This window comes from Staurois parvus, unplaced genomic scaffold (assembly GCF_062004578.1).
Source record: "Staurois parvus isolate SC_StPar_1 unplaced genomic scaffold, SC_StPar_1.0 ptg000081l, whole genome shotgun sequence".
Classification (NCBI taxonomy): domain Eukaryota; kingdom Metazoa; phylum Chordata; class Amphibia; order Anura; family Ranidae; genus Staurois; species Staurois parvus.
This window is the reverse complement of record NW_028317877.1, coordinates 7,001,471-7,021,212: the sequence shown is the minus strand read 5'-3', so window position 1 is coordinate 7,021,212 and position 19,742 is coordinate 7,001,471. Positions and strand designations below refer to the sequence as shown.

Below are 19,742 nucleotides of genomic sequence, written 5' to 3'. Positions count from 1 at the left end.
GGGCTGTTTAGAACAAGCAGAGGGTGTGGGGCCTACTAAAGAAAAGATGGCTTTGTAGCCTATATGTACTGGTCGGACTCTAAGGCGGTTGTCAGCTATTTGAGGAAGGCCAGCATACAAAGAAAAAGGCTGGTGGAAAGGTGATCTTACTAGAGAGAAGACTGGCTGATAGATCCAGGTTCTAATTTTTTTCCATAAAGTATTTTTTAATTTCTTTACATTTGTGTCCTACCTTTCCGTGTACAGGTATAGTAGTGCAGTGCTATATATATGAACATATCACCTTACAGACACCTCTGTTGCGTCATGGCGACTTTCCAAATCTTTCAGCAGGACAAGATTATTTGTATTGTGCTGAATGCGGACATTGATATAGCGACAGCTAATTTGTCTGAAAGGTTTGTGTAATTAAAAACATCTGCCAACAGCATTCATGAGAGGAGGCTTGCTAATCCTTTCCAGAGAATAATAACTGTGATAGGTTAACCAGGGACTAACCGGAAGCTATGAATAGAGGAAAAAACACATATGCTTTTGCCCTTACCAACATTTTCACAATTAATAGAAAAGTAGAAGATCCTTGTCTTTTAAAATGTTATAAAAATATATCTAGTAGGTAATAAAAATTAATTTGTTAGAGAAACGTTGCATAAAGCAATTTACGTCACATAACATGTTTATACAGGCGTACCTCAGTTTACAAATTTAATGCAGGATAACTAGATGAAAAAAAAGAAAAAATGCCCAAAAAACTAACCAAATTCTGCTATCACACCTAGGAATTGGTAAACTGCAATATAATAAATGTTTGCTTTTGGGTTTAACCAGTTGCCGCCCGGCCTTTAGCCAGATGGCGGCTGGGCGAACAGCTCGTCCCTCCGAGTGGATGCCATATGGTGTCCAATCACAGCAGATCACATGACAGTTGTATACAATGGATGGCTTCCTTTCATGCCATCCATTGTATACAAGTGTGTCTAGCTGTGAATGGTCACAGCGATCACATGCACATGCTGTGTCATGTGATTAGCTGTGGCCAAATCACAGCTAAGCACAAAAAAAAAGCCCTGAATGAATTGATGTTTAAAGGGAACGAAAAACAATGCAAGCAGCATTGAAATGAAAATACTAGAATTTTCTGTGCTTTCATCTACATTTTTTGAAGTTGGTGACAGAGTCACTAATATAGACCTGAACTGAGCAAAATATATAGGATGTTATTGCTAAACATAGGCTTTAATCCACTGTGAGTCACTGAATTTGTTGTCTGTATACTAGGTCAGTGCCTAAGAAAGCACTAAAGCCATTAGATCATCCTGGCAGCTATGTAGATAACATTTTCAGAAGGTGATCAGAAGTGGCTGCCTATTTCTCTCTTTAAAGCAGCTGTTCCTTAATCAAGTTTCCATGGAACCGAGGATTTTACCAGAGGCTGTTGGGGGTTTCTTGAGCTGTGGCTGAGTGACCTCTCATCTGATGGTGTCTTGGACCAACTCTACTTGGCAAAACCAGCTGCATGACCCAGTTATCTTTTTAGCTGTCTGTAAGTTTGTCATTCTGACTATAACTGTAAGGGTGGTATTCTTACTACTGACCACCAATGTAGGGGGCATTTTCTCTATGGATTCTCAGTGAATTGTTTTGATAACTGTTTCCCAAGACAAAAAATTATTTGAGGGGTTCCTCTGGGGTAAAAAAGTTGAGAAAGAGTGCTTTAAAGGGTGTGTAAACCCCAGCAATCAACTTTGCTTATTGATTCCCTTTTTATCTGTTAAATATGCCATTGAATTTGTTATGTTTTATCTTTTAATTATTTCAAAATGTGTTTTTGCTGCACCTTTATCAGTAAGCACTGTTTCCAGTTCTCTGTGAGGACTACAGAACACCTCTCCATGTTATGAAAAAGAAAAGAGATGTGTACTGTAGTTCTGTTCTGGGGTGACAACGTTGCTTCTCTATAGATGGAGTACGATGAGTGAGCATTGTCATCCTAGGACATGAAGCATGTTACTGGCAGGATCACTAAGTGAAGTGGAAGGACACTTTTATGACTGTACTATTGTTATTGCTTTTTGTCTTAGTTACACTTTAAGGGCTTGTGTAGACTGGCTTTGTTGATGTATGCTTTGTTTTGCATTCAGACACAGATCTTTTCAAAGGCATGTGGATGAATGCAAAATACAGTGTGGTCTATGACCATCTTTCTGAACAGTGTGAACAGATCTCAATAGGACCTGCTGTGTCCAAAGAAAGCAGGTCAAATACAGCCTTGGAAAGGTCATTCACACCTCACCTTAAAAGTAACTAGACATGCATTTAAACTTCAAACAGATGTCAAATGCAGTAAAACAAAGTCCACCTACACGAACCCTAAGGCAGCTCTTAGGTGACAGATGGCTAGTCTAGAATGGGCAATGAGACATTTGCCTATCATCAAATAACGTGCACACGTGGGATCCACAGCTATTTTCCTGATTTGGATGGCAGACGGATGCAGATGGTGCAGTAAGCACTGCTCACAACCACTGGAAGCGCTCGTTACTGCACATGGACTGATTGTTGCAACCAGTGCTCGCATCGGTCTCATCACTTGCTTTTCTAGGGCCGTGCATGGTCAGCCTAATTCTGCATGTGTTTTCTGTCCTCCTCCAGCTGTTCTGCCTGCAAGTCTGTGGGGAATTTACAACACCCAAGTAGAGAAGTTGGAGGATTAGAACTGGAAGTGTTTTTCGCAGGACCTTTACAATGGAGCATTGTGGTAACAAAGGAAAGGAGGTGATTGATGTTAACCCTCCAGATCCACCTCATCCTCCTCCATTAGAATGATTGAGTGGAATCATCATTTAAGATTAAATTTCATCTTCAAAAATGTACTTTCACATTTTTAGATTTGGAAAAGTAGAATCCCATGGTATCGTTTATGTACAGTGTATCTTCTGCATACAAAGCAAGCATGTTTTTGGCTAGCTTGAGCATTAATATCAGAGATTGTATTCAGAAAGATTGCAGAGAGCACTCAAGAGGAGATTTGTTAAAGTATAGCAAGATTTTTCAGATACTTTGTTACCTAGGTTGAGAAAAGTCTGATCTCCATCCAATTTAATCTCTCCCAGTTTTGGTCCAGAGGAAAGAAAAACAAATCACCCTGGGTGAGGAGGTAAAAATTCTTTCCTGACCTTCTAAAATCAGTCAGCTTAATTTCTTGAATTTCTTTCCTGACCTTCTAAAATCAGTCAGCTTAATTTCTTGAATTAAAGTATTTTATGTATTATTTATTAAACTTTATGAATTATAATTCTGGATACTCAAAGTCAGTCCTTTTTGAAATACTATTGTTTTTGTTTTCACTATTACCTCATAAGGTAAGGCATTCTACTGCTTTACCACTCTTACTGTAAAGAACCCTTTTCTTAAACTGATGGAAAATTCTTTTGTCTATAGGAGACTGATGTCCCCTTGTCCTTTATACCAAAGTTAACTTGCCAAATCTGTATACTGGCTTTGAATATATTTGAACATGATAGCTAAGTTATACTTGAGACATCTTTTTTCCCAAACTGAAAATACCCAAGAGATGTCAAATCTTTGGTCATGTGGTGATCTGTTGTGTATGGCCAATTACTTTGTATGTAATACATTTTGTGCAATTAAAGAGTATTAAATTAAATTAAAGAGCAGTATTATACCGTAAATATATGGTTCTTGGCTGCTATTTGGAAAAAAGACAGATACCAGACCCCATGACAGAATATCATGCTATGTATGTTTAGCTTTACATTTATTTTTTATTACCACAGATAAAACTGTCTTGTTGTCTTCATCCAGTCTTAATAGTATGCATTGGGAAGCGTTCTTTTTAACAGGAGCATCTTGTTGAGTTCTCACAGTTCTCAACCTAAAGTAAAAGTTCAGGAGGATGTTCTATGGTTATCTTAAAAGGTTTATTACAAAAATACGGGTAAAGTCTTCACCCAGGAGAGTCTTGTCACTTTGTCATTTCATAATGTGCTTTTGTGGTCATGGTTAATGTTTTCATATGCACTGGGCACATGGGGGTAGAGGATGCGTAAGGCCAATTTTATCCAAAACAGATAAAGCATCCAAAACAAAGTTGTGTTCTGAACGGTTCTCCAGCTTCACATGTTATGAGAATTCAACTGGAGAATTCAGCTCTATCATTTTGCTTTGCATTACCTTGGGAAATGGGGAATTATAGTGGGGATATCAGATATTAGATATGACTGATAACAGCAAATGCTGAATTTTTAAATAACAGTTTTGGTTAGAGTTGGCCTTTACACTGACTAAAGCACAACTGCAGATGTATTTTCTTTATAAGTTATCTTAAAAGTGATATTATGGTGAAAGTACATCTGTTTCCTGTGTTATCATCGTATTATTACTAACATGGGTGTTGCAACAATTTCTTATTTTACAGAGAATGGGGAACTCCGAAAGTCAGTACAGTGTTCAAGGAACACAAAGCCAAGGCAGTAATTCTATGTCAGATGTCAAGCAAAAAAGTTGTTCTTTGAAAATCCACAGCGGCCACAGTAAAGAGGAGAAACCTTGGACCTCTCCTAGGTGGGCACGGACCAACAGCAGCGCTAGCTACAAGTCTCGTTCCCTTGCAAGAAATTGTCTGTCTCAATGCAAAAGCAACCCTCCGTATTCATCAAAACATGGGGACGTAGTTCTAAAGACATCTAAAAGTTGTGGCCATCTTAAACAGAGATCTGGTTTGTGCGGGGACTATTGCCAGGCAAATAACAACACATATATGCCAGATAATGGGTATCATTATGTTGGCATTGACACCCCTGAGGACTATAGAGGTTGTAATGGACATATTTTAAGCTGTTATGACATTCATGACAGCATGTCATTGGCACTGCAAGCGGAAGAAAGGAAAAGTCCAAAAGTTTTGATCAAAACACTTGGAAAGCTGGATGGCTGTCTGAGAGTTGAATTCCACAACAATTCAGGAAACGGTATGCCATCGGATGACTCTGACGGACCAGTTCAGTTGCTCAGGTACTCTCCTGCAATGGAGACAAAGGACATGCTTAAGAATGATCCTTGTAGAAACTCTGGTATGGAATTTACAGCAAGCCGGGGGTTGTCAGCAAGTGACTCTGGTCTAAGATCAAGCAAAGGGAGTTCGCTGAGTTCTGACTCTTCATGGTACGACTGTCCCTGGGGAAACAATAGGGACATTAATGACTTGGATAGCTCATACTTGACCAGGACTTCATTGGACACTAGTGTACGTGGTGCTCTTGTTCCAAATGAGAGCGGTGTACTCTTCAATCAGACATCTTCGCTCTCTTCACTTCGTGAATTATATAACTCGGATTTAGGTGGTGGTTTAGCTCAAGGTCGACTCTCAGATGAATACATAAGTTCTGGTCATACCTTAAGTAATAGGGTTTCTTTTGCGTCTGATATTGATGTTGCATCAAGAGTCGAACACAGAGCACCAACCCAGTATTCCTCTTACACGCTGCCATGCAGAAAATCAAGGCCCTTAACTGAAGAAGCCTCTAAAAAAGAGACACTGAAAAACCGAATGAGGCGTATTAGTGACTGGACGGGTAGCCTGTCAAGGAAGAAAAGAAAGTTGCAGGTGGGTTCCATAGTACCGTATGGTATTATTGTGGGACTGAAGTGTCACATATTTATATGATTCTCGGATATCAGCCATTAGAAGGCAACAGGGCATTGCCATCTAAAGGCTCCTAGCACTGGATTAGATAATTATGTGACACTTTGACTCTAAAGTGTATGTCAATCCAAAATATGTTTTTAGTTTTGGACTCCTGTTTTAACTGCTATCTGGGACTTAGTTGGACTGATTTACCCTCTGTTACTGTCTTGCTTTAAGTGGTTCAACCAGACTGGAATATCTGCAACAGAGATATGGACAGAAATAAAAATTGACTAAAGAAACACAGTGGCTAAGTGGTTGGCATTACTGTTTAGCAGAAGTAGGATTGTTGGTTTGAACCATGGCATAACTTGCCTAGAGTTTGCATGTTCTCCCTGTGCCTGCATGACGTTTCTCCCACACTCCACATACATGCTGGTAGGTTGATTGGCTCCTGTCTAAATTAGCCCTAGTATGTGTATGTATGACCGTGAGTTAAGGACCTTAGTTTGTAAGCCCCTAGAGGGCATGGGCTGATGAATGTACAATATATATGTAAAGCACTGTGTAAATTGAAGGCACTAAATAAGCACCTGAAATAAATAAAAATAATTATCTGTGTTGCTGTTGGAGAGCTACCCTCACTTCCTACCTAGTGAAAGTTAGGGGTAAATCTATCTGTTATTGCTGTTTGGAGCTGTGAATAGTGTTAAAATCTGACAGGTGTTCTTCCCAAGTCTATCCAAAACTATGAAATAGTTCTGGCTGGACATAGGTCATGGATCTATTGAGGCCATGAGGCATATTTTTATGTTTCAGTAGTCCATGTAGCCTGATAGTAAAATTAGGAAGGTGGATGAGATTTTTTTATTATTTTTTTTTTAGTTTGTACGCTTATCACTCATATATTTTGTTTACTAAACTATGTAATTGTGTTGCTAATCTATTAAAGGTACAATGTTCATGAGTTGATGCCCTTGGTCATGATATAGGTGATCCTAATATGTGATTCTCCCTTTATTCTTCAGGAACCAAAATCTAAAGAGGAGAGAAGTGATTGCTTTGACAGTGGCATTGATGCTTTTACAGCTGAGACAAGCTCTCCTCCATATCTCTCCAGTACGGTTTGGTCTGGTGGCTCAGGACAGGTTATATCACACAGGAGTAAGCAGACCAGTGCAATTAGCAGCGACGTGCTTAGACAAAACATCTATGAAAATTTCATGAGGGAGCTAGATTTAGATCGAAGCAATGTTGAAGAAACTGCTACCCTGTCAGGTACAGAGGACTCAAGCAGCGACTCACTAAGCTCTTTGGAACAACTTGACCTGCTGTTTGAAAAGGAGCAAGGGGTTGTTCGCAAAGCTGGATGGCTCTTCTTTAAGCCTCTCATCACACTTCAGAAGGAGAAAAAATTGGAGCTGGTAAACCGCAGAAAATGGAAGCATTACTGGGTTACATTAAAAGGTAATGTTTTCATATATCTGCAACAACCTACCATTTTTCCAATGCCCTTTTCAATGCCTTTAAAATTGTTTCTTCGGATTGTGAATCATTTTTTCAGCTAAAGACAAGTATAGATATTCAATTATTGAGTGATAGTGGAAATAAAGAAAGAAATGTCAAATATTTCACAGGAACAAGTGTGTATATGCTGTCCATTTAATGGTTTTGATGTCTTTTATTGTTATCACAAGGAATGTACACATCTCTTGTGATACCAATAGGCAGTGACAGGTCCGCTATTTAGCCACTAGGATTGCTTTTACAAAAAATGCTCTGCAGGCCCTAAAAAATAATACAGCTGCAGGCATCATCCCAGCATAACTGCAAAAAGACAAACAGAGAGCGCACCAGCCTAGTTCATTACCCCAAGGCAAGTTTAATAAGATAATGATAAAAACATACAAACAATATGTAAAAAACACATATCAGGTTATAGCTTTTTGGTACAGTGGTAGATGAGACTCAGTTTAACCCTAAGATGCCAATGGGACACCATCCAGGAACCTGAAAATGGTTTATGCGTTTTTCAAGTGCTACCCTCTTTCTCAGAGACAGAAGATCAGGATCCCTCCATCACCTTAAATCCTCTATTCTCCATGACATGATAGCCAGAGACTCCATGCCACAAGCAAGGGACAGGACAATTTACTAAAATAATAGAACCATTTCCTAAAAAGGTCACGCATGAAAAGCATTTCACTAAATATTACATACATCCTTATATAGAAAACCATCGACTTATATGTATGTGGCAATATCATAACACTGTACCCCAGAAGTTGCATTGTATGAATATTCACATGTACTCATGATAGATTGTGCTGCTATACTTCTCTTGGAGCACTTGCTCATGTCCCCCATACACAATATTTAACACAATCATGACTGGTATGATAGTGGCCAGTGTTGGAAAGAAGAAGCATGACAAGGGATAGATTACTGTGGACTAAGCTGCATGGAATGTCGCTGCTGCCGTGACCAGAAGTCCCAGCCGGAAATGTGTTCCAACTTGCACTTCTGGTAACAAACTACATCACTTCCGGTCTTGTGGTCATAGCAATAGCTTGGTCCACTACACAGCAGAAGTGCTGTCAAGCCTGGCGCCTCCCGCTAGTGAAAGAGCTAGAGATGTATTTCCCGCCTGGACATAGAAGAGAGCGGGCTGTGTCTATGTCCACTCTGCATAAGTGGCATAGGCTCCTATCAGTTCAGCAGGGGATGAGCGGACCGATTTCATGCTGAGCAAAACCAGATCCAGCGCATGTGAAAGGGGCCTAATGCTCACTACACATAATACAATGATTTGTTTATTGTGTATAGGATCTTTAAGCCCCCTGGCGGTATTCCCGAGTGTCTCAGGGTTAACTTTCAGTACCAGAGGCAGTAACCCTGAGCTACACTTAGGATTGCCCTGCAGCATTGCTCAGGGATTCCCTCCAGCACTTACCTTGTCCTGCGCTCCCGCGATGTCCCCCCTGCAGCGTCCCCCGCCATCTCCTCCGGCTGATGCCGGCACCCGTCTTCTGGGTTCCATTCCCTGCGAGCGTCGGGACGTACGGGACGTACGGGGGACGGAACAGGCGGGAAATTAAAAAATTTAAAAAGTGACATTCACTCAATACACTAAAATCTCATAGTACTGTATACCATTACTGTATCAAACGATTTCACATACATTTTGTTCCTAGTGCTTTGTCCTGTGACCTGCCTGCATTTTGACTGTTCTTTCTGCCTGAAAACTGAGAAATGTCCATGGCGTCCAAGAAGCGTCCCTTTAGGTCAAAAGCGATTTTAGATCAGCTAGAGAACAGCGATAGTAAATTAGAACCACTTGCAGAATTGAGTGATAATGATTCGTGGAGAAATTCGTCATCAGACACTGAAAACTCAGTGATGTGCGAACTTGGCGCTCTATTTCAAATTTCTGTGTTTTTGGTTTGATTACATTATTGAATTGTATTTTTTATGATTATTTATTAAATTATAATTTATGATTTCGTGTTTCAAATTTAAGCATACCCTGGATGTTTACAAGACTCTTGTTTGGACAGATTTGAGTGAGTTATTCCTAAGAATTACAGGCCTACAATAAAAAATGTACCACTTTGAGCACAGAATTACTGACATAATCAGACCGCTAGGGAGGTTAAAGGAAATTTTTTTTAAAGAGAATACCGTTACTGAAATTGCTGATTGCCTTTCTGTCATTCTGATCCATCGGCTTCTCTATAAAGTTACTGACCCAGAACAGGTATGTAGTCAGCAGACTGTAATCAGGCATGCTGGAAAAGCAGTATGACAGCCAGGGACTAGCATTTTTTAGGACGATATTCAAAATGGTGACAGTTTTCTGATGACAAGTTCATCTAACACTGCCACATCTTACTGAAACGTTTTGTGAAATGTTTATTGTATTTCCTTTTTAATGTAAGGCAACGTCTTAACCCCTTTTCTCTGTATGTGTGAAGGTTGCACTCTGATGTTCTATGAGACCTATGAAGGGAACTCTATGGAGCAGAATACCTCCCCCAGATATGCCCTGTTTGCAGAAGACAGCATAGTACAATCAGTTCCTGAGCATCCAAAAAAGGAAAATGTTTTTTGTCTCAGCAACTCCTTTGGAGATGTGTATCTCTTTCAGGTTAGTCGAGCAATAATTTTCTTCCTAACATTAATATGTTTTTATATTTCCTGATACCTTCTAAAGCTGACCATAGATGGGTCAAATCTCGGCTGGTTCAGCAGGGACCAGCTGAGATTTGATCCATGTATGGGCAGGCAGGTTGCACTAAAAAGTCGACCAATGGATCGACTTCAGTATAACCTACCTGTCAGATTTTTTGCATGCGATTACTGTCGGCTGCCTTAACTGTCAGCAGTAATCAATGTGTTCTAGGCTCCCCACTGGCAGAGCACAATAGCGCTGCGGGAGGGATTCCCTCATCAACTCTCAATGTGTTGAAGGGGAATTGAGCGATTTTCTTTCCTGCAACCCTTGATTGAAAGAAATTTGAATCATCTGTGGCTTGCTTTAGGCTGATGTCAGACAAGCAATTTTGCTGCTGGAGATAAATTGCCAGAGACAGGATCGCCAGAGAAGCTGCCTGTATTTCCCTATGGAATCACTCCTGTTGTAGCCGTATGCAGTGAGGTGATACACTATTGTTGGCCTGAAGGCTGCTGAATCTCAAACACTAGTGATTGGAGTGACATCTCACTGCCCTAGCAACAGCTGGAAGGATTCCACAGAAACAGAAAAGGCAGCTGCTGGTGATTTCGACAAATTGGCATTTACAGGATTGCTAGTGGCAGACTCGTCCATCCAACATCAGCCTATGGCCGAAGTGTCTTTTGTAATATATTTCACCACCATGCTAATCCATGCCATGTCAACCATTTATATCTTTGACTGAATTTTTGTGACAGTTATCATAGAGTATGATTGGTTAACCTGGGAGGATTAGATAAGACTCAATGGGTCAGATTTATAAAAAGTGTGGTATAAGAAATAATGCTTGTAGCAACCAGTCATCTTTTGGGAAACAACACGTTTTTCTTTTAGCACACTTTTCATCTGTCAGCCCCATTAAAGTGTATTTCCATTTTTGCCTCAAATATGGGATAGCACCTACTTTATATGTGTTACATGTTTCCATTAACATAGAATAAAAAAAACGTTTCTGACATTTTACTTGCTGTTTCCTGAAAACTCCAAACTGAAGTTCTCCACTGCTATGCAAATGGACTGGGTAGCTAATGACTACCATAATTAACCCTGTCTGTACTGTGATTGGCAGATCTCATTATTATTTGTAAACTAGATTTGAACACTATCTGCCTCTAGATCTTTCACCTAACAAAGGGTAAAGCCGGCCATGCATGATTCATATTTTTTTATTCAGCCAGCGGGTTGAACAAAAAAAAAAAGAAAGAGCTGATTACCCCATCCACACATTCAATGTGGATAGGGGAATCCTTCCCACTGAGCTATTGTATTCTGACAGTGGGGAAATTTCTTGGATGTCAGAATACAACGATCAGTGTTGCCGGCTATAGCAGCATTAATCGTTCTGCAAAAACTCTACAGGCTGGTTGTACACAAGTCGATCGATAGATCAACTTGTGTACAACCACTCTGCCAATACATGGAGCAAAATTCAGCAGGTAGCGGCTGAATTCCGACCCATGTATGGATGACAGCTTGTCCCCCTTTGTCTTTGGGGATAGATTGCGTTTCCTCTCATTACAAATTATTCGGAGTAGCTTTCAGTCTGTTTGCAGCCTGCTCCACACAAACCCACAGAAAGGTAGAAATATTTTTTATTTTTTATATTGTAGTTATGTTGTGTGAATGAGAACACAAACATTTAATGGGGTTTTCTTAGTATTGACTGCAAAAAGTGGAAAATTTTCTGACAGTGGGGAAATTTCTCGGATGTCAGAATACAACAATCAGTGTTGCCGGCTATAGCAGCATTAATTGTTCTGCAAAACCCTACGGGCTGGTTGTACACAAGTCGATTGATAGATCGACTTGTGTACAACCACCCTTCCCATACATAGATCAAAATTCTGCAGGTACCAGCTGAATTTCAACCCATGTATGGATGACAGCGTGTCCTTCTTTGTCTTTGGGGATAGATTACGTTTCCTCTCATTACAAATTATTTGGAGTAGCTTTCAGTCTGTCTGCAGCCTGCTCCACACAAACCCACAGAAAAATAGGAAATGTATTTTATTTTTTAGATTTAAGTTATGTTGTATGAATGAGAACACATAAACATTTAATGGGGTTTTCTTCTTACTGACTGCAAAAAGTGGAAATACCATTTAAATGTAGGAAACGTATAATTCTTTTGTGTTACAGGCCACTAGTCAAACTGATTTAGAGAACTGGGTTACTGCAATTCACTCTGCCTGTGCATCACTCTTTGCAAAGAAGCATGGGAAAGAAGATACTGTCCGACTTCTTAAAAGTCAGACCAAAAGTCTAATGCAAAAGGTTGATATGGACAGCAAAATGAAGAAGATGGCAGAGCTGCAGCTCTCTATTGTGAATGATCCAAAAAATAGAAAAGCCATAGAAAACCAGGTATGCCTTTTTCATGTTTTTACTTCATTTTCTTTGCAGACAACAGTTGTTAGGTTAATCATTCTTTTTTATTTGGTGTAGTCAGTCTGACTGAATTTAACATACTCATATTTGCTTTAAAGAGAAGTGTGGATTTTTTTCACCCGTTTATACTTACCTAGGTGGATGCAGCATCGGTCCAATGTTGCATCTGTCCCCCGCCGGCTCTAGGTGTGAGAACTCTGCGATCACATGACCGCTGATCACTCCCGCTCTGAGCAGAGAGGGGTGACTGTCAGTTACTGGAGCACTGGGCGGTGGAGGGGGTGGGAGCGGCTGGCCCAGGCTCTCAGCGGCTCGTTGAGAGGCTGAGACAGGTGCCACTCCAGAGTTTAGAGTGGATCCAGACTTTGAAGACGGGATCTTTCCCAACCTGGACCGGCTGAGTGACATCAGCTGACAGATTGCTTCAGCCCGCTGTCGACTGAAAACAGGTCACAGAAGTGCAGAACAAACTGCACTCCGGTGATCCACAGGAGAAGTGCAGCCAAAAGAGCTTTGGCTCTACTTCTCTTTTAAACAAAGTGTTGTTTGGGACCGTAGACTGCATAGCTTCAGGCTTTATTTGCAAATACATTCAGACATACTGTAACTTATACAGTGTTGTGCCATTTGCCCCAGTCTATTTTTGGTGTCTCATATGAACAGCATGTTGAACTGTGTGTTGTTTTATGTATTACACCTTTTGGGTGATTGTCAAATTATTGTGGAATCATCTGTAAAATGTTTATTCCCTTTACCCTGGTTTTTCAGAGAAACACTTTCCTTGCCTAGTAGAAGGTTGTAAGTAGAAATAAAGTCCTGTGTTAGTCCAGCTTGTGCAGTTCTGCAGCAGACTGAAGATGCATCTTGTTTGCATTGTGGCTTTTAGGCTCCATGCACACTGGGTTAAAAAACTCTGCTTCTATGCTTCTACAGGAGTATTGTGTTTTGCCTGTAGATGCAACTCACTGTTGTCCTATGTGTCCATGCACATTAGGATGATTAGAGGCATATTTTAAAGTGATTCTAAAGGTTAACTTTTTGTGTGTAAAATTACAAACATGCTGTGTGCAGTGGTTTTGCACAGAGCAGCCTGGATCCTGCTCTTCTCAGGTACCCTGCAGGCTCTCCTGGCTACTCCTGTCTGTCGGGTGCCCCCAAAGCAAGCAGCTTGCTATGGGGACACCAGCTGCTCCGTGTGTCCATTCACACACGGAGCCTTGGCTTTGCCCTGCCCCCTTTCTCCTCATTAGCTGACTGGCTGTGATTGACAGCATCAGGAGCCAATGGCTCCCGCTTGCTGTCTCAACCAATGAGGAGGCAGAGACCCGTGACAGCCGAGGCTGGTATTCACATTGCTGGATTGCGATGTGGCTCAGGTAAGTATTGAGGGGGTGGGGGATGCTGCACAGAGAAGGTTTTTTACCTTCATGCATAGAATGCATGAAGGTAAAAAAACCTTCAGCCTTTACAACCACTTTAAGCTCAGCGTTAAGATGCAAAAAAACCCTTCTGGTTTGTATTTTTGATTGGATTTTTCTAGCAGAAAAAATGCTAAACACTCCTAAACGTGCCTAAATATTGCAAAAAAAAGCTCTATACGAGCATTTTTTTTTCTGTCAAGCGAACAGGCGTTTTTTCAAACCCTGTGCGCATGGAGCCTCAACTTGTGGATGCTCCACGAGTATTGAAATCAAAACATAGATTGCAGCTTTTGGGAGGATGTAATAGTTTTTCTATCAAATAAGTGATGAGATTTTGTAACCTCTATAATGACCATGTATTATAGGAGTCACGGGTGTTTTCATACAGTCAGAGCCAGCAGCCTGTAAATGACAGTGGTTTTGTCTAAGTAACCATAGATCTAAGCTGTTACACCTGTACAGGGACAGATGAGTGACCCTGATTTAATATAGTTTGCATCCAGGGCCATTTATCTGTTCCTTTCTGTATGTATCGGCTCAAATCTGCATACAGAAGTGGAAAAAAAAATGGGACACAGCAAAAATGTGGCCCCGACACTTCCAGAGGGCTGCTCCATGCCCCAAAACTTTGGTTCTGCTGCATTTTTTGCAGTGTATTGCAATTGCACACTGAAGAGGTTGGAGTACAGTAACCCCCATCATTGATGTACATGAAATGGTAAAAAGCGCCTTAGTAAAAAACAACAAGCTGCTATGCACAAGATAGGTACCAATGACCTATGGAATAGACAATATATATATATGAAAAGTGCAGCACTAGTAAGCAACAATTTATATGCAAAAGTCCCTGGTAAATCAGAAAATTATATATTGGGTAGTCCCGTAAATAAACATAAATAGTTGAGGTGACTTTGATATCCGTGTAGAGGTGGTAATGAAATGCGCACTCACCGGACGCGCATATTAAATGCGCTTTATGTATAATTATCCTGCTGCCAGGTGGTGGGCGGTCTCCCCTCTATCGGATCCTAGGTAAGTGGTCTTTCTCCTCTAGAGGTCCCCTTATGTGGTCCTAGTGGGTGCTGTCACTACAGGTAGCCTGGGTGGTGAGTAGCGATCCGTTCTTGGAGTGGGTCTGCGGGCCCTCTACTTGTACTGGTGACCACTGGGGAATTCTAAGTATCAAAAAGAAAACAAACCCCCATCATTGGTGTCAGTGGTCACAATAGTAACCCCCAGCATTGGTGTCAATACTGTTAATATTAACACACATTGGTTGTCAGTTGCAATGAAAGTCAACACCCATTCCCCCCCTGCATTGGTGGTCTGTGACCATGAAATCTAGCCTCACCCTGCATTGGCGGTCATTGACAGTGAAATGAACCCTGCATTGATTAGTGGCAGTAAAAGTTATCCCCCTGCCACATTGGTTGTCATGGCAGTGAAAGTTAACCTCGCTGCCCCCCCCCTCCTTCCCCCTCAATGTTGGTGGTCATGGAAGTGAACATGTGATTCCCCCCTCTCCTTATTGGTAGTCATGTCATATAAAGTGTTAACCTCACACCCCCTGTATTGGTGGTCATGGCAGTGCAAATGTTAATCCCCCGTATTGGTGGTCATGGCAGTGAAAGTTTTACTCTCCCCCTTGCACTGTCAGTGGAAGTGTTAAACCCTGCCCCATTGTTGATCACTTACCCATCACAAGTTCCCCGGGCCATTCTGTCTCTCCCCAGGCTAGGACTTGACTTGTACTTTGAGTGGAAATAACTTTGCCAACAGTACAATCCCCCTTTCAGTCCTGAGTCCTGGAGCACAGCGTTTCAGTGCCCAGCACCCCACTACCACCCGGCAGTGTGACTGGTGCCCAAACGTCTGCCAGCCACATGTTGGGCACACCTTATCCAAACCTCTACTTTAACCCCGTATTCCCATGGCTTGGTGCCCTCTTCTTCTAATTATTGCAATCAACAGGATGAGACACCGTTATACCTGACAAAATATTTGTAAAAACCAAATGAAATGAATTTAATAAATGATTAAATTAACACCATCCATGAAGGCTTAAGGAACCCCTAGTCCTCACAATGACGTAAATCTGTGTTAGGCTGCAGTGATAATGTATTATATTGATTTCCAGTTAGCAGTTTCCAGTAGCATTCCATTTACATGTAGTGTTCATACTGAGAGCAGAGGAGGAGGCTTCTGGCAGTGCTGCCAGGGTAGTGTTATTCCTTTTAATTAAATGATTACATGTCCAATGTCTTTGTAACAAAGTGAATTGGCCGTAGCAGCAGAATATTTGGCTGAATTATGGTGAAAAGCTGTAAGATTTAAGTACAAAATAAATGAATAAACTAATTATTTTTTTATTGGTCATGCTAAGTTATGTTCATTTGGAATGTGTTCTGCTTGTCAAACAATGGCTTCAGTGTTTATTGGCAGCTACTTACTTTCATATATGAAACAAATCTGATTCGTGAAGAATGGGAATAAGTGCTATCATAAGATGGGCAATTGTTATTGAAAGTGGATTTTCATAAACTTGTTGAATTCTCGACACACCCAATCTATCACGTAGATAATAGGTAGGGCTTACTTTCTGGAACATGAAAACTAGTTCACAATTTTACAGGACCTGCAATTTGATTTTTATGGCATGACATCATATTTGGCTATAGCCAAACCCTGTCCATTTATATACAGTAGTGGAAAATGTAAAATGCTTAATAAGCAGATGTTTTTAACAACTACATTTTTTTTTATGGCAAACACTATGAAATTTCTAGGTAAAAATAATGGTGCTGGGGCTGGGGGGTTATTCAAGTATTCAACAAGGCATTTATGACACATTTTTGGCAGTGTGTATGTGGCCGTCAGCCTTGCACCAGAATTATGAAAACACTGCAACATTTTCATTTGTAGTTCTGAAGTGTGTGAAAAGTTCAAGTAGTTCTTATTTGTGATACTGTTACTGTATGGCACATATTCATAAAGAAATACTGGCATATCAATGATAAAGAAAGTGGAGGGAAATAAGACCTCCACCACGTCTGAGCAAATTGTTGATTGTGTCCCACATGTAACTTTTGTGCATGGGGAAGCACAGTGACTAAGTATTTAGCACTTCAGCATATGGTTGTCAGTTCAAATCCCAACCACAGCACTAACTGAACGGAGTTTGCATGTTCTCCCTGTGCCTGCGTGGGGTTACTCCGGTTTCCTCCCACATTCCAAAGACATGCTGGTAGGTTAATTGGCTTCTTTCTACATTGACACTAATATGTGTATGTTGGAATGTGAGTTAGGGACCATAGACTGCAAATTCCTTGAGGGAAGGAATGGATGCTAATGTACATTATACTGTATGTAAATAGCGCTGCGTAAATTAATGATGCTATATAAGTACCTGTAATAAATAGTATCTTTGAGACAATTCTGCAACAACATTTATCTTTGAACTCCTCTCTGTCATTTGATTCATGTCCATCACTCTCCCAACTTTTACAAATAGTTTCCTTGCCTGGAAAAACTTCCCACTGTGCAGGAGAGATGCTTGCAACAATTCTATCAGAGTTGTGACAAATTCATATGCACTGTGACCATAGACCAGGGGCGGACTGACAACTCATGGGGCCCCCGGGCAATAGTGGATCATGGGGCCCCTGTGTCCTTGCCCAAACTCAAAAAAGCCTATGAAAAAGGTACCAGGGGCATCTCATGGGGCCTCCTACTGACCCCGGGCCCTTGGGCAGTGCCCGAGTTTCCAAATGGTCAGTCCGCCCCTGCCATAGACCATAAAAATGTTGGGTGTTGCTCCAAGTGGCTCTGAGGAAGAGGTACAACCTTGAAATGCGTCAGCCACCAGCTATCTAGAGGTCTACAGTTCCCCACCAGACCATCTTCAGGGGTTTTGGACCACATTGCTTTCCATTTTTTTTTTCTCTTGTGAGTATTTTACTTTTTATAAATAAATCTCATTTTTAAAGGTAATGCACTAGGCCTGTGTGCCCTCTTTTTTCTCTATATACAGTTCTTTTTGGATTTCCCTGGTCTGTTGAGGGCAGCAAGGCCTGCATTCTTTTCCTACTCATGTGGGGATATTGACATTGTGGAGTCCACTGTCCAGCGCAGGAGCACATGTATTCGGTTGCTTTTTTCTTCTTTCCGTGACGCTCCAAACCCCTAGCCTGAGTGCTCCAGTGGCTTATACTGCAGTAGGGTGCAGGCGCATGGAGAGCATGTCCTGGCTTTATACACACACAATTCAAAGGAGAAAAGGCACCACACTGCCTAAGGAACAGCCCAGGTGATCAGAATGATAAGATCGGCTCCAGCCTATATCCATCCAGGCTACAGCCACTTACGCATTTCGCCCCTCCCATGGGGCTTAGTCACAGAGGAATTCTATGTTTAAGCCCTGTGGGCAGATGAAATTCGTCAGCGGGCATGGCCTGGATGAGCTAGGCTGAAGCCATTCTTATCCTGATCACATGGACTGTTCCATAGCATTTCCTTCTTTAAATTCATATACCCCTTACTGATACATGCATGAATCTGTTGCAGGTTCTACCATTTGTGCCACTACTGTGAGACAGATTTCTAAAGAATATTGTATGACAATCCTTAAAAATTCCAGAGTATATTTCTTATGGATTTTCTAGAAAGTCTCAAGGCTGCTGTACAGGACCCAGGATGCTCTATGATTTCTTGGTTTCAGCTCTGCTGGCTGAACAGCTCAGAGGTCTTAGACTTTCCACACCTCCCTCTTAGTATGTCATTATGCTTCTGGAGTTTCATAAGAGGCGAGAACATAACTGCACAGAATAATGTGGCCCCTTCAAGTCATGGTCTGTGTTTCTCAATTGCTGATAGCTGGGTTCTTTAAAACAAGTAACATGTCCGATTCCTAGTGAAGAATGAAAATAGTTACTACAGGAAACATTCTGAGAGGGAATGATGGTATCAGTTCCCTCATCATATCCCTTATTGACACATACATTTTTCTGCTGCTGGGAAGAAGAAGCTGGGGGCAGAGCTGGAAAGCAGAAAGCTCAGGGTCTGGAGGAGGACCAGATGAGGGCTGAAGTCAGCTGCTGGAGTCTGCTGAATGCTGAGACAAGGGGAGGCAGAGAAGAGGGGGTGCTGCAGCTGAACAGAGAGGTGCAGGATCTGTAGGATGAATTCTGTCCTCCTCTCTGCTGCCAACTACTGAGACGTGGGACAGAGACAAGCCTCTCCGCTGCTGCACAGAGAAGCCCAGGATCTGGTGGAGGATTTCTGTCCTCTCTGCTACAAACTGCTGAGACAAGGTGGCGGTGGAGACCAGGGGGGTGCCGCAGCTGCAGGAGAGTTGTGTGGGTCACGTGAAATTGCCTGTTGAGCCAGATTTGGGAAGATCGCAGAATTGAGTGCCTCACAGGTGAAGTATGGCTAAAAGAGGTTTGGCCATACTTCTTCAAAAAAAAATAGAAATTACTGTAAGCAACATTGGAAATATCCTAACAGCATACATAGAAATGGTAATGTGTTTGTCAAATATATGCTTGGAAATCACAACTCTGCAAGCATGGATAGGATTTAGCATGCAAAATGCTCTCTTTTAAGGATAACCTTCATCTTTTAAAAGCCTAGAAAATTTCCAATCTAATAGGAAACCTAGCAATGTAATTCCAATGTATTAATATTACACACTATCTTTGTTTACCAATCAAAAACACTCCCTGTGCACACAGAAGAAGACAGACACTGTGTGTTTTTTATTAGTCTGATAAAGCAATCCCTAAATAGAAATACATGTATGATACAGCTGGTATTTTGCAGAACTCACTTCATTTGGCTTACTTGACACAGAGTGAAATAATTATAATAATAATGCTGTGCATTTTCCCAGGAAGACTACAAAAGGACCAAAATATTCATTCCCCAACACACCCTCCACAATAGACACTGTTGGCCCAATCCTTTTATGATCTGCTGCTTTTGAAGTCAAAATACTAAACATGTTCTCAGCAGCTATTTATCCAAGATAATCTGCTGCGTTAGACTTTTCTGT

At 41.2% G+C, this 19,742-nt stretch overlaps 1 protein-coding gene across 4 annotated transcripts in view; it reads left to right on the top strand.

Moving 5' to 3' along the window:
- TIAM2 (TIAM Rac1 associated GEF 2) overlaps nt 1-19,742 on the top strand; it is a 386,278-nt gene that overhangs the window by 172,937 nt on the left and 193,599 nt on the right. For 2 of the 4 annotated variants that reach the window (XM_089669762.1, XM_089669763.1), the window contains 5 exons: nt 2,653-2,775; nt 4,439-5,626; nt 6,676-7,114; nt 9,622-9,794; nt 12,021-12,245. In XM_089669762.1, the coding sequence (XP_089525888.1) occupies nt 2,746-2,775; nt 4,439-5,626; nt 6,676-7,114; nt 9,622-9,794; nt 12,021-12,245 (2,055 nt within the window). In that variant the 5' untranslated portion in view covers nt 2,653-2,745. The remainder of the gene's footprint in view (nt 1-2,652; nt 2,776-4,438; nt 5,627-6,675; nt 7,115-9,621; nt 9,795-12,020; nt 12,246-19,742) is intronic. The other 2 variants (XM_089669764.1, XM_089669765.1) reach the window with 1 other exon arrangement.